Below are 16290 nucleotides of genomic sequence, written 5' to 3'. Positions count from 1 at the left end.
ACCCGATAGCTCGATTCCATGTCATATCAGTGTGTCTTATAAATACTTGCACTTAGAACAAAGAGCTTAATATTACCAAAACAGGTAAAAAAAATTGTTTTTGTCCATATTTAGGTAATTATGTATTTTCAAACATATTTAACCAGTAAACTTGTTTGAGTTATTCATAATAAGTAATATCACTGAAAATTATCAATGATATGACTTATTTTGAATAAGTCAAACAAATCTAATAGACAAATATGTGTGAAAAAAAACGTGGTTAACTTAATATGAACAAAAAATAAAGTTCGTTACACTTATATATTGTAAACATAAGAATTTATAGGGCGTGTTCGACACGTAGCTTTTAGGAGCTTCTCGCTTCTGCCTTTTAAGAAAATTCTTGTAAAAAAGAAAAAGCTTCGTGCGGCGACCGGAACGCTTAGCTATTAGCTACACAAAACGCTGAAAATGAAAAGCTACATGGAGTAGCTTTCAACAAAACACTCAAAAATCAAAAAAAAACTAGCAGCTACCCGCTAACCGCTACCAATTACCCACTAACTACTATTCGCTACCCGCTACCAGTTAGTTTTGCCGAACATGCTCATTATTTGATGGATTTAACAACTTGTGGTCAATAAAAATGAACTTTACTCTGCTCACAAAACCCACTTGCTATATAATAGTAAATAAATAATAACCTTCAAACAAAAGCATGATAGTAATGAGTATATATGTATGGATATAAATGGGCCGTGGTCTTTGACTTGGGTATAAATGGCTGAAGTTGATAGCATCAAGTTCACCCATTTTTGTCAGTTTTTATGATAAATGGGAGCCTATGGTTTCGTCTTCCCACATAATATTATCAACCACCCTGGTTCGAGGAATAAAAATTATTTTACAATTATAACTAAACACGCAACACAAGCGAAATAAAGGCAAAATCAACCTCAATATGGAAACCGAGACAAGGTAACATTCCATATACAAACAAATAGACCAAATTTGAATACACACGATAATCGAAACTTATTTAGACAATTCCGAAGCCAAAGTGTTTGCCAATGATAAAATTGTCGAAGGAGAGTAAGCCTTGGTGCCACCCAGATACCATTTCTTCATTGCCTCAACTACATTCCTGTTCAACACTTTCATTGTGGTCATATCATCTCCATATCCTTGACTTGAGAACCCAATCTGTTCATTTCATCAAAGGAAACATTCAATATTTCATCAAAAGATTAATTTTCATGTTATGATACACCATCTTAAATTCATATACCTCAGCAATGTTTGATGTCGCCAGAAAGCTGAAAGTAAGTACCGAATCCTTATTGAGTGGACGAAACGGAAAAAACTCCATAATTTCTACGAGAGCCATGTCTTCTTCATCTCCGTACTTGTGCTCAGCCACCACTTTGTCCTTCACTGCACGCACTAGTTCTACACCGTATTGTATTCCCTTGATCTCCTTAGTCACAACAATTCTCAAGTACTTATCAACAGGTGCTGCATAAAATCAAATTAACAAGTAAAACAACCACCATATGAAAAAAGATTTTATATGTTGAAACTTATTACCTGAAATTACTCGATCGAAGATGGCGTTGTCTTCAGCTAATTCCATTCCAGACTTACCTTTCCATTGTTGCAAATGAGTTATGATCTTTGGATCGATGTAAACTCCGACGGCTGTGAACTTATGTCGCTGAGAATGTAGCTCGACCTCGGTGATTCCTGTTTTGAACAATGTTAGTTTGAAATCGATTTGACAATCAATTAGATCATATTAATAATTAAATATGTCAAATACCATGTCCAACCAACGACAAGGGCTTGGTAGTCGTGATATGTGGAGGAAAAGAGACATCACCCACCATCGCCATTTTTTAGCACACCTGACAGAAAAAATCCAAGTTCATGTATTTCAACATTACAGGCTAATAAAACCAATGAATTATTAAAGATATATTTACAAATAAACTATAAAATATTTAAGTCTTACAGATACTGGTTGCCGGGCTTTTAGAAGAAAAACTCTTTGGAATTGAGAATACAATGGGGAGAAAGATGGAAAAAATGAAGTGTTTGATAGACCTTTAAATAAGCAAATTTCAGATTCTGTTTGGCAACTACGAATTGAAAGGTTTCATTTCCATGTCTCCACCATACTTAAGCTTGTCTAGTCTAATGCTCTCTCCACCATACTTAGGCATATTAAGTATACCATACATTTCTAATTATCCATAATTAAGCATGGTCTGATGTGTTCCTTGTACCAATATATTGTATTATCATCCAATTTTTTTCTCAAACAACATAAAAATAAGTTAAAAAGAAAAAAAAAAAAAAAAAAGAATTTTAAAAACGCTTTTAAGGTATAAAAATTTATAAATGTTTTTCATATATAATTATTACATTTATATGTATTTTTTTAGGTATAAATACGTTTATATATATATATATATATATATATATATATATATATATATATATATATATATAGCCCCACCTAAGCTTAGGTACTAAACCTCTTGAAAATACATTGTTTTACTATATAAAGATTACGGTTAATGGATTCACGATTAATACTTCAAGATGTAAATTCAAGATCGACACAATAGGGTTTAGGGTTTAGAGTTTAGGGTTTAGGTTTATGTTTAGGGTTTAGGGTTAAGGTTTAGGGTTTAGGGTTTAGGGTTTAGTGTTTAGATTTGGGGTTTAGGGTTTAGTGTTTAGATTTGGGGTTTAGGGTTTAGCTTTAGTGTTTAGGGTTTAAATTTAGGGTTTAGGTTTAGGGTTTAGTAATGTTCACTTGGATGAAGTAATAAACGATAATTGAGGAAAGAAAACCGAGATGATAAAACGTTAATGAAAGAAAGAAATGTGATGGAGAATGATATATTTACCAAGTGAAACCAAGTCGGATATATTTAGCATGTTAAAACGACATATTTTAGAGGTTTAGTACCTAAGCTTAGGTGTGGCGCTGTAATATATATATATATATATATATATATATATATATATATATATATATATATATATATATATCCTTAGATTATTGTATTCTAACTAATTATTAGTTCATTTCCATTACTTTCAAATTAGGAAACACAAATTTATAAAGAAAATTTTCGGATATTTAGGGAATTTTGATGTTCTTAATTTTGAATTATGATTTTTTAATTAATTCAATTTTACAATACTGTTTTGTTATACTTTATTAATATCCAACAATTACAATAATTCTGTCAGAATGTTATTCTATTCGATATTAATAAAGAATAATAAAATCCTTGAACCTGAAATTGAATAATAATAACATTCTAATGTATTCATTGTAAAGACGTAAATTTTCAAACAAAGTTTTTCAATTTAAAAACACATTTATCACAATATCAAAATCTCAAAATGTCACAATGTCAAATCATCAAATCTCATAATCAAAAACTATATATATATATATATATATATATATATATATATATATATATATATATATATATATATAACTCCAGGATACTCTATCATAATTCAATCTGTGATGTGTGTGTACAATCATGTCGGCACCTTCCCGTGATCCTGAGAAGTACCTGAAACATATAACACATAACACGGTAAGCACGAAGCTTAGTTAGTTCCCAAAATACCATATACAACTCATGAGTCAAGACCAATGCATAGCATAAATCACATAGACATAATGCAGGAATATCACAGTACTCAAATAACACTTAAGACCCTCTGGTTACACAACTCAGATTACCACTCTAGGTATGTATAGTGAGAAGACTCACCTCGTAAGAATCAGATAGCCTCGAACTCAAATCACCGGTCTAGCCTCCGCCAAACACTTACGACAATTATCCTTAATTAACTATGGCTCTCATCAAGCTAGACTAACCCTTCTATAAACTTACTGAAGGGTAAAAGACCATTTTACCTCTCTATAGGCTTAATAGTCCACAAATTAACCAAACCTAAAAGTGAACAAAAAAGTCAACGACAAGGAGTACGATACGCATACCATCTCTCTACGTTGGTCGTACTCTACTGCCATGCATACAATGGGGATGCTCGACTCCTACGCCGCGCGTACTAGGAGTACGCCCAACGTAAGTCCCAGTTTCACTCTTCACACATATTGGGTCTTAATCAGTTAAGACCTTGGCTCATAACATAGATCTAGACTCCCTAATATCTCTTAATCCATAAAGTCAATGACTTTAAGCCTTTGCATAGCTGATTTGGTCACAAAAACTCAAAACACTCACCTCCTTTTCTCATAAAGCTCATATCTCATGCATGACTTGTTTCTAACTTCCGATATTGAATTTTTATGATATTACTCCACTAAATACACTCAAAGGGGGTTGATCATGGTCTCTGGAGCTCATTATCTCCTAAAGTCTTCATCTTTTGGGACAAAACCCTAAAATACTATATTTAGATGCACAATCAAAAGAGTGAGAAAGCTTGAAGCTTTATACCTCTATGTGAAGCTTTCTACATAGCTATGCTTAGATCCAAGGGTCTGGACTCTCACTCCTTCTTCTCTAAAGTTTATTCTCCACTTCAAGAACACAAGAATACACTCACAAGCTCTCAAGTGCACTCACAAGCTTTAAGAACAATGACTTACGGTTAGGAGGGTTTGGTTTTTGGGAATGGTGGCTAGGAATGAGTCCACTATATCCTTTATATAGGGGACTCACCAAAAATTAGCGTTTTCATTATAGGCCTAGTACGCCCAGTGTACTAGGTAGCCTGCGCGTCATATGCACGCATATGAGTACGTTGGGCGTACACTTTTGTACGCCCCGCGTACTCATTTACCACCTTTTCTCTATAAGGGCCAAAATGGACAAGTTCTCAAAAGATCAAGGGTTACAAGGTATACTTGGACTTGGGATGTTACAATTCTCCCCCACTAGAATCAGACTTTACCTTCGAAGTCATGCTCCGCAAATAACTCTGGATACTGCTCCCGCATCTCCGACTCCGGCTCCTAAGTCAACTCGGACCCTCTCCGATGTTGCCACTGGACTTGAACCAGGGGCACCTCTTTGTTCCTCAGAACCTTCACCTTTCGATCCAAAATCGCAATCGGCCTCTCAATGTAATTCAGGCTCGCATCCACCTAAATGTCCTCTAGGGGGTACTATTTCCTTCTCATTGTCTACACACTTCCTCAACTGGGACACGTGGAAGGTGTTATGGATCTGACTCAACTCTGCAGGTAGCTCCAACTAGTATGCTACCTTACCCAATCTGGCGGTCACTCTGAAAGGACCAATGTATCGGGGCCCCAGCTTGCCCCGTTTCTTTAATTGGATCACCCCTTTCCATAGGGATACCTTTAGGAGGACAAAATCCCCGACCTGAGACTCTAGCTTAGATCGTCGCCTGTCTGCATAACGTTTCTGGCGACTCTGGGTCATCAGTAACCTCTGTCTGACCTGCTGAATTTGCTCGGTCGTCTTTAGCACTATGTCCAATCCACCTATCACTCTATGCCCCACTTCTCCCCAACAAATGGGAGTTCGACACCTCCTCCCGTATAGAAGCTCAAAGACAGGCATACAAATACTCGAATGATGGTTGTTGTTGTAAGAAAACTCAGCCAATGGTAAGTAGGTGTCCCAACTTCCTCCGAAGTCCATGACACATGCACAGAAAATGTCCTCAAGCGTCTGAATCGGCTGTTCGCTCTGCCCGTCCGTCTACAGGTGGTACGCAATACTGAAATGCAAGCGCATGCCCAACTCCTCATGAAATGTCTTCCAAAACCTGGAAGTGAAATGCACGTCTCAATCTAATACTATCAAGGTCGGCACTCCATGTCGTGCTGCTACCTCTCTTATATAGATCTCAGTCAATCTCTCTACAGAAGAGCTCTCACTAATAGCAAGGAAGTGAGCACTCTTTGTAACGACCATAAAATTCGAGCCAAATTAAAACATTTTATTTCATTCAAAACCATTGAGTTCATACATTTGTTTTCAAAATAGTTTAATTATCAGAGTATTTCCCAGAACCATATCACATAAGTCATAAAACATGAGGAGCGGTATGATCACGCCTTCGCCTTGCCACGGTCTCCTGAAGTACCTGAAACAATACATTGAAACTGTAAGCCCGAAAGCTTAGTGAGTTACCCCCAAAATACCAACCACAATACCATACACATAACATATCATATCATAAATAGAACAACCATGCATATCGAGTCTACAGTGTGACTGGTCTGCCTGCACCAAGCCTGCAGTCCACCCGGTCCACTCTCTCCCTCTCTAAGTCTACAGTATGACTGGTCCGCCTGCACCAGGCCTTCAGTCCACCCAGTTCACTCTCTCTCTGAGTCTACAGTATGACTAGTCTGCCAGCACCGGGCCTTCAGTCTGTCTGGTCCACTCTCCGAGCCTCGGCACGTCTGGTCCGCCCTCTTGGGGCCTTCAGCCTATCCGGATCGCTCGTCGGGCCTTCGGTCTAACCGGCCCACCTTGGGTATGTTGGCCTACAGCACAAAGCAGGACCCGCCTCAACCCAACCCAATCCAACAACCATGTGCACATAAACATATAATCATATAGCAGTTCACAACTAATCAACCAATCCAGCAGATCACATAACATAGCAACATCCTATATACCAGGATACCGACCTTAACCAGGTCTCTAACATAGCATCAACCAATATACCAGGATATTGACCTTAACCAGGTCTCTAACATATACCATCCTAAATACCAGGGTACCGACCTTAACCAGGTCTCTAACATATACCATCCTAAATACCAGGATGCACACATAGCAAAGCAATAACATAACAAACAACTACCCGGATTCCCATCCGATAAAGGGTCGGCCTTGGTGCCTTAGACCCTGTCGATATAGTGAGGATAACTCACCTACAACTGCCGACTTGAAGAAATAAGACCAGGCTGCTTCGACCACCAGCATGAACTCCACCACTGATCATTACCAAATAACCAAAACCAATAAACATCAATAATTACCAAAATACCCCTGGAAGACAACTGGTCAACCCTTGGTCCAAGTCAAAGTCCTCAATCAAAGTCAACCTTCCTGGTTGACCCTACTCACCGAGTCATCCCGTTGACTCGTCGAGTTCCTATGCTCAAAACTCCCCAAGCCATGACTCAACTCGCCAAGTCGCCTCAAGACTCGTCGAGTTCAACAAGCTCTGAGTCCCTTCCTGCTCAACTCACCGAGTCATCCCTCGACTCACCGATTTACAACTCAACCAGACAAGGTTAGGACTTCACGACCAGACTCGCCGAGTCCAAGAACAGACTCGCCGAATTCCTGCCCATCTTTATACAACTCGTCGAGTCCACCCATGTTGTTATTCTAACTCGTCGAGTTCCTGCCCATCTTTATACAACTCGTCGAGTCCACCCATGTGACTCGCCGAGTTACTATGCAACTTAAGACTGATATCTAGCCCGACTCGCCGAGTCATCTCCCAGACTCGTCGAGTCCATACGTAATATCTTCTTTCAAACGATCACAGGCCATTCCATTGCTTCCAATACATAGATCGGGACTCCTAGGGCTGGATTCACACGTAAAGTTTCCAACTTTACATGCATACAAGGCTCAACAAGCTCTAATCAAGCTAAAATGAAGGTTTAAGGCAAGGACACTCTCAATCAAGCCCCAAAGCTATCACTTTCCAGATTCATGAGTCAAGACCAATCTAGATCTGTAGTAGCAACCTCAGATTTGAACTCAATACTCGAAAAGAGCCTCATATATGACAATTTGGCCCTAAAACTTCATCTGTGAACAATCTAAGCACAACAAGTCAAGGCAACAACTTTTTACTTTCAATCTGATGCCAACAAGCAAGGAAATCAGATCCACTTCGCTCTTCTATGATCCTACCAACTCTTGCTTCAATTATCCTTCTTCTCTAAGTTCTAAAACACACTTAAATCCTTCTCACTCTCAATTTAGGGTTTGAAATTGATGGGGAAAGCTTCTGGACGTCAAAGGGAGTGCTAAAGAGGCTGAGGTGGGGCTTAAGGTTCCTTATATAGGGTGGAAACCCTAGAAATTAGGGTTTCTCAGTCCAGCACGAACTCATCGAATCCAGCCTCCGACTCGGCGAGTCCGGTCACTTAACATGCGCCCGACACACGCTTAGACTCGACGAGTTGCAATTCCCACTCGCTAAGTTCCTCTTTTCCAAACTTACACTTTACCCCCCCCCCCCCCCCCCCCCCCGCCCGAACTCTCGTTTCTGACTTGGGATGTTACAATTCTCCCCCACTTAAATTTGGCTTCGCCCTCGAAGCCTGATGCAGCATATAATTCCAGATACTACTCCCATAATGCACCTCCTGGTATCATTCGACCCAGGTTCCTCCGAACACTGCTATCAACCTCTATAAAGTCTAACTCTTCCCTCATAGAGTCACGACCACTGCTTCAAGCCGGCCACCGGCTTCTTTCTCTGATAACAACACTCATCAACCAATGATCACCCTGAACCACCGGGTCCTGAACCGGTACCAAGCTACTACCCTTTTCCTCGACTGGCATATCCTTTATCGCATTCACTTCCGAGACTTATCCTGCTTTCCTTTCCGAATCCAACTTGTTTCTTTTCGTGCTGACAGGATGACACATCCTTCAGCTCCTGAGCAACTCCCATGAGCTCTCTTCTACAATCACATACAAATTTTGAACCTGCTCTAACATCCTCGGGCCTGAAAAACCCGACATACTGACGATACCTCCAGACATCACCAGGATGAATTACCGCTACATACATAACCTCCTGATCACAACCATACCGAAAATCCAAGGCTCCATCCTTGCATCTCTTCCGAACTCCTCTGGTTCTACACCACCGAAAATTCTTTCGCAACCTCAACAGAAAACCCAATCCGGATGTGCTTCCATACCACTGGCACAATCACAGTGCTCAACAAACTTAATTGAAATACTCTCAATCATCCATTATAACTACTGCCTTCACTTCCGTGAACTAACACTCCCCCCCCCCCCCCCCCCGAGTTACATACCTTTCCATTTCCTTATCCAAGGAAGTCTACTTGCCAACCTTCCCACTTCAAGCAAGTGCCACGGTGCTCACAACCCACTCTACACTATTCCCTTGTAAAGTAACCACTTTTCACTGCATCACACATGCTCTGAATCTGCCCGCAAGGACTCTCGGGTCCATGCACTGCCTTCCACTAACACGATCAATACCTTGGGGCCTTCAGCCTATCCGGACCGCTCGTCGGGCCTTCGGTGTAACCGGTCTGCCCTGGGTATGTTGGCCTACAGCACAAAGCAGGACCTGCCTCAAGCCAACCCCAGTCCAACAACCATGAGCACATAAACATATAATCATATAGCAGTTCACAGCTAATCAACCGATCTAGCAGATCACATAACATAGCAACATCTTATATACTAGGATACCAACCTTAACCAGGTCTCTAACATAGCGTCAACCAATATACCAGGATACCGACCTTAACCAGGTCTCTAACATATACCATCCTAAATACCAGGATACCGAACTTAATCAGGTCTCTAACATATACCATCCTAAATACCAGGATGCAGACATAGCAAAGCAATAACATAACAAACAACTACCCGGATTCCCATCCGATAAAGGGCCGGCCTTAGTGCCTTAGACCCTGTAGATATAGTGAGGATAAGTCGCCTGCAACTGTCAACTAGTTAACCCTTGGTCCAAGTCAAAGTCCTCAATCAAAGTCAACCTTCCTGGTTGACCCTACTCGCTTAGTCATCCTGTTGACTCGTCGAGTTCCTATGCTCAGAACTCCCCAAGCCACGACTCAACTCGCCGAGTCTCCCCAAGACTCGTTGAGTTCAACAAGATCTGATTCCCTTCCTACTCAACTCACCGAGTCATCCCTCGACTCACCGATTCACACCTCCACCAGACAAGGTTAGGACTTCACGACCAGACTCGCCGAGTCCAATGCAATCTTCAACAGACTCGCCGAGTTGTTCTTTTAACTTGTCGAGTTCCTGCCCATCTTCATACAACTCGCCGAGTCCACCCATGTGACTCGCCAAGTTACTATGCAACTCAAGACTGATATCTAGCCCGACTCGTCGAGTCATCTCCCAGACTCGCCGATTCCATACGTAATATCTTCGTTCAGACGATCACAGGCCATTTCGTTGCTTCCAATACATAGATAGGGACTCCTAGGGCTAGATTCACACGTAAAGTTTCCAACTTTACGTGCATATGAGGCTCAACAAGCTCTAATCAAGCTAAAATGAAGGTTTAAGGCAAGGACACTCTCAATCTAGCCCCAAAGCTATCACTTTCCAGATTCATGAGTCAAGACAAGTCTAGATCTGTAGTAGCAACCTCAGATCTAAACTCAATACTCGAAAAGAGACTCATATATGACAATTTGGCCCTAAAACTTCATCTATGAACAATCTAAGCACAACAAGTCAAGGCAACAACTTTTTACCTTCAATTTGATGCCAACAAGCAAGGAAATCAGATCCACTTTGCTCCTTTATGATCCTACCAACTCTTGCTTCAAGTATCCTTCTTCTCCAAGCTCCAAAACACACTTAAATCCTTCTCATTCTCAAATTCGGGTTTGAAATCGATGGGGAAAGCTTCTAGACGTCAAAGGGAAAACTGGGGTGGGGCTTAAGGTTCCTTATATAGGGTGGAAACCCTAGAAATTAGGGTTTCTCATTCCAGCACGGACTCGTCGAGTCCAGCCTCCGACTCGGCGAGTCCGGTCACTTAACATGTGCCTGACACACGCTTAGACTCGACAAGTTGCAGTTCCCACTCGCCGAGTTCCTCTTTTCCAAACTTACACTTTACCCCACCCTCCCCCCCCCCCCCCCCGCCCCCCCGGAACTCTCGTTACTGACTTGGGATGTTACACTCTTCATCAGTCAGTCCACAATCACCCAAATCACATCAACTCCATGAGCAATCCTCGGGAACTTGGTGATAAAGTCCATAGAGATATGTTTCCACTTCCATCGGGGAATCTCTAGAGGTTGTAATGGACCATGTGGACGCTGGTGCTTTGCCTTAACCTGGCGGCAGGTCAAGCACCTCTTAACTACCCAAGCAACATCCCTCTTCATACAGGGCCCCCAATAGTCTCTCTTTAGGTCCAAATACATCTTAGTGGCTCCGGGATGGATCGAGAATCTTGATCTATGCGCCTCCTCGACCAGTATACGTCGAGCTCCGCCTGTATAGAGCACCCAAATCTACCCTTGGACAGTCATAAGCCCTCGGCTATCCATCACAAACTCGGAAACCTACCCAATCATCCGCTCCCTCTTACAGTTCTCTAGTCTCACAGCCTCCACCTGGGCCTCTCGAATGGTATCTAAGACTGGAGTCATCACCGTCATCCTAATAAACACATCTCAGATCGGAGCACTCTCTACTCTGCGGCTCAGGGGTCGGCTACCACATTAGTCTTGCCCAGATGATACAGGATCTCACAGTTATAGTCCTTCACCACATCCAACCATCTCTTATGTCGCATATTTAGGTTGGGCTTATCCATGAAATACTTTAGGCTCTTGTGGTCCGCATATATGGTACACCAAACCCTATATAAATAGTGGGGCCAGATCTTGAGGGCAACCACCACCTCCCCCAGCTCTAGATCGTGGGTGGGATATCTCGTCTCGTGAGGCTTCAACATCCTCGATGCGTATGCTATCACCTGCCCTCTCTGAGTCAGCACCGTACCCATCCCGGATATAGATGCATAACAGTAAACCACAAAGTCCTCCACTCCCTTACGAAGGGCTAACACCAGGGCTTCGTACAATCTTTGGCGAAGAGTCTCAAAGTGGTCTGTTGCCCGGGACCCCGAATAAAAGTAACACCCTTCCGGATCAACCTGGTGAGAGGGACGACAATCTTGGAGAAATCTATGATAAATCTCCGATAAGAACCGTACCACATAGTTGAGATGACATGAAGAATGAGATGTCAAATTTTTTATATTATTCTTTTTTTCTGGTCTCCATAAATCTCAAGAATTCATTCAGATATATAACATCACCCATGATGTGGCAATACCATTTCCAACTGAAGATTTGAATAAACACATTTGTTGTGAAGTGAAGTGGGGTGCACATTGGTTGTGAAGTGAAGTGGGAGGTGTTGGTGATTAGGCAATTTTTTACATGTTAGGTCATCCACATCAGTGCAATGTCACTAATCTTTCAATTGTAATACATCAGCTTTGCAATTACTACTCACACTAGTCCAATAATATTCATCTTTCAAAAGTGGTCCCCACTGCCACATCAACAGTTACTATATATATATATATATATATATATATATATATATATATATATATATATAATTAAATATTAATATTTACTCAATAATAAATAAACATAAATTTAATTATTATAATTAAAATAATATTTTTTAAAATAAAATAACAAAATAATAATAAAGATGGACCGTATTAATATGTATATAAATAAGATTGTATTATATATATATATATATATATATATATATATATATATATATATATATATATATATATATATAATAGTAAAGATAGTTTAAATAAATAAAATATTAAAATAGAAAATTATTATTTAATATTAAAATTAAGTTTGCAAGACTTTCTATATTTGAAAGAACACCCCCAACTGAAGATTTGAATAAGCACATGGGTTGTAAAGTGAAGTGGGGGTGAGTTGGTGATTAGTAGCAAATTTTGACATGTTTAACAACTCCCAAGTAAATTTTTTAATTTATATCATTTTATAAAACTCAGAAACAGCATTTAATGTTATAAACAATTAGATAGTATCTTTTTTTTCAAAATAGAATATCTCATTAAAAAATAATTCAAAATTCAGCCCCCTAAAGTAATAAAAAAAAAAAAAAAAAAAAAGGAAGATAATATAATGAATACATACATGATATCCTAGTTTTTGCATTTTTACCCCTTAAATAAGAAAAGCTATTGAGTTTGGTTGATAAAATTAACAGAAACTAGTAGGTTCGTTAAACATTTCCAATTTCCATACATTTATTTTCTTTAAAACTATAAATAATATTTCTATGTGTTTTGTATTCTAATAAAAATAAAATTCATATGGGTCCTTCTTAGACCACGTGACAAAGACAGTTTTTGAAAGTCGTTCCCATAATTAATGTACGAAAGTTTCAAAGTGGGATCAAGTGATAGATTATAAAGTATTCATTTTTTTAAGTTATCCATAGCACTGAAGAAACATACTTTCGTTTTAAGTCTTCCACAAAAATAATCTCGTCTCCATCTCCTTACACCCCTTATCCGCATCGCATACCCAATTCATTTTCCTTGTAGCAACATTATCATGGATTCCACCTTACTCTACAACCAATTTTGGCAAGTGACCTCTTGCAAAAATATTACAGAAGACTACATATCTTCCTTGAAGATTTTAGTATACCAATCACATCAGCAAAACTTATACAACAAACCTATGCCTTTGGTTGGGATCTATATCGCCTGTGCATCCCTGTTATGCATCCTTGCAATGGTGGCTGATTTATTACATGGTTTGCGTAACAGAAAGCTCTGGTTTCCATGTAAATATTTCACTCTGAATGCCGCATCTCTCACAGTGATAGCTGCTGCAATAAAGCTACCCATGGATCTAAGTAATCTAATGCCAGGTATTGTTGACCTGAATGCAAAGTTTGGAAGCGTGTGGTTTATGTGCACCATGATGGCTAATATGCTGCCTTCTCTAGCAACCATGAACAGCAAGGAACTTGTCACAAACGTCATAGCCTTGGGTGTTCTAGTAATCACCTTGGTTGTCAATATTTGCATTCAAATAAACACCGGGATTCTCTTTTATTCAGTAGATGATGCTGAGGTCCTAGTCGCGACTCCAGTTTATACATATCTTAAAGGAACCTTCCTTCAGAGTATTATTTATGCAGTCGCTTATGTGGTTCCCTTACTCATGTTGCTGATAATATATGCTTGTTCATCTTTAGCAATTCTAAAGTCGAAAGAGATTCTAGAATCTAAATACCAATCCGCTCATCAAACAACTTTAATGGATCAAGAGCTGCAACAACCAGGAAGAGTGTTAACTGTTGAGAAGCTAAAGCAGCATGTGAGCAACTACTGGATCATGGCAGGAACTGGAAGCCCTCAATTTATGACAGCTTGCTCTGCTACAACCTCCGCTTCTGGGGTAATATGTGCTTTAACCAGTGTCTTACTTATTTTGTTTATGATGGTTGATTTGGGAAATCTAATGGACTATAACTCCGATTATAAGTGGTCGATGTCACTGATTTATATTATACAAAGTATCGGAGTGATACTGGGTACGATTGCCCCAGTTGCTAGATGTTTTGCAGCATTAAGCTTTAAGCTGTCAGTAAAATGGATTTGGAAGCAACTCAAGGTCTATAAAGTAGAGAGTTACTGGACCCAGAAGTTACATGATTGGAAACAGAGTAGCATACAATTCCCATCCAGAAGCCGCAAATGCAAGATTGTCCTCCACCATTTGAAAATCCTAAGTCTCAGCATTTGTATAGGATTTCAGAAGACAATCGTGGTAGCATGCAAGATCATAGCAGTGATTCCAATTTTGATAACAATGATTCCGGTTTTCTTTGTGATATGTGTCTCGTATTGTCTTGGTTGTCGGACGTGCTTAAAGGCCATGTTTAGCGCATCAAGCATTGAGTTGGGACAAAATCCTGAGCAGCTTGAGAACGATAGAGATCTAAGGCAGTATGTTCTGCAACTTCAAGATGACATAGAGTTTGCTGAGAAAACATTAAAAGGCATTTCAAAATCTGTGAACCACTTGATCGGAAAGTCTGAAAAACAACAACCAAAGAATCTTATGAAGCTTTTAGCAGAATCTAGAGGTTTTGAAGGAGTTGAAAGGATTGACAGCCATCATGTTCCGCCTTTACTTTCAGAAGAATATCTCAACTGTTGGAGTTTACCATTGGTAACTCTGACATCCATCGCCATGTCTCTTCCGAACATCCAAAAGAAAAAAGTCGATTGCTTGGTGAGTGGTGTGAGTGAAGGTCTTGTATATGTCAAACTTGTGGAAGAAACCCTCAATGCTACTGATAATCATGTAAGCATTCAAAAGGCGGCTAAAACTTTGTGGGTAGAAGTTGAAGTCTACCACAAGTGGTTAGGACACAAGCTGCCAAAACCTAATCCTAAAGTGAATACACCAGGACATATTCTACAATGGTTAAGGGATACAGCTAAAAACAAGGCCAATGAGGTGGAAAGCCAAGATGATAATTCCAGATACAAGTTTATTTGTGCCAATTCAATGTATCGTATCACTGAAACAATAATGCTCTCCTACCACGAGAACATTGACCAGGTTAGCCAGGATGAACTATTGGCACAGTTATCATCAGTGATCGCTGATATATTAGCTGCATGTCTCACCAACTTACCCCAAGTCATTGCAATGAAATGCCACGAAAATGCCATAGAAAAAAGGGAGGCGAGTGTCGAAGCTGCAGCCCAACTTCTAGGCGAGACTACACAGATAATCAACAGCCTTCGAGATCGTGAACTTCCAAGCTTGAATCCAGACGAGTTGGCGTTTATTGATAAGTGGCGTGCTTACTTAAAGAATCCTTTTCCTTGACAACCATTTCGGTTCTAAAACTTACCCGGAAAGTTCATAAAGATTTGTCATAGTTCCTATGTTTGTTGGTCATAGGGTTTCAAAGTCATTGGAAACCTTGCTCAAACATTATATATGATCATGTTATTATATTTATCTACATGATCCCCTTCTTGAGGTCGAGGTATCACGTGTTGCAATCATTTTTTTTGGGAGATTCAAATCCCACATGGGACATAAATGGAATCAAGATTAGTTTAGAATCAGATAGGATTATATTAGATTTTCGGTTAAAAAAATCTACATGATCCGTCAATGATAGCTTTTTTACCCACTTTAATTATTACGTTTGTCATTTTACTTTTGGTGAACGATATAGACTCGTTGATAAGGAAGAACATTAACATGGCTTCTATTCTAAGTCAACGGCCCTCCTAATAGAATTAGTCCTTGTGGGCCAACAGCTTCCGTCATATGTATTGTTTTAATTATCAAATAATTATATGTTTATGCGATAGAGTACAAATTTTTCTGTATTTATTAATTTTAGTCTTTATTCTATGTCAATGGCCGTCATAATAGAATTAGTCTTTGTGAGCCTACAGAGTTCTACGTGTGTTTTAAT

At 39.6% G+C, this 16290-nt stretch overlaps 2 protein-coding genes across 2 annotated transcripts; one reads left to right on the top strand and one right to left on the bottom strand.

Moving 5' to 3' along the window:
- Positions 1–866: 866 nt before the first annotated feature.
- Positions 867–2134, bottom strand: LOC145058104 (chalcone isomerase-like protein 2). Its single transcript, XM_079006024.1, has 5 exons — positions 1994–2134; positions 1802–1886; positions 1570–1725; positions 1271–1497; positions 867–1185 (listed from the first exon to the last, which is right to left on the bottom strand). The coding sequence occupies exons 2-5, from the start codon at positions 1872–1874 to the stop codon at positions 1018–1020; spliced, it is 624 nt and encodes a 207-aa protein (XP_078862150.1). The 5' UTR covers positions 1875–1886; positions 1994–2134; the 3' UTR covers positions 867–1017.
- Positions 2135–13385: 11251 nt separating this feature from the next.
- Positions 13386–15686, top strand: LOC145059780 (uncharacterized). The gene has a single exon (XM_079007567.1). The coding sequence runs from the start codon at positions 13386–13388 to the stop codon at positions 15684–15686; it is 2301 nt and encodes a 766-aa protein (XP_078863693.1).
- Positions 15687–16290: the final 604 nt, after the last annotated feature.

Source organism: Lactuca serriola, chromosome 6 (assembly GCF_051521515.1).
Source record: "Lactuca serriola cultivar US96UC23 chromosome 6, Lser_US96UC23_V15, whole genome shotgun sequence".
Lineage (NCBI taxonomy): Eukaryota > Viridiplantae > Streptophyta > Magnoliopsida > Asterales > Asteraceae > Lactuca > Lactuca serriola.
This window is presented reverse-complemented; position numbering and strand designations above follow the sequence as displayed.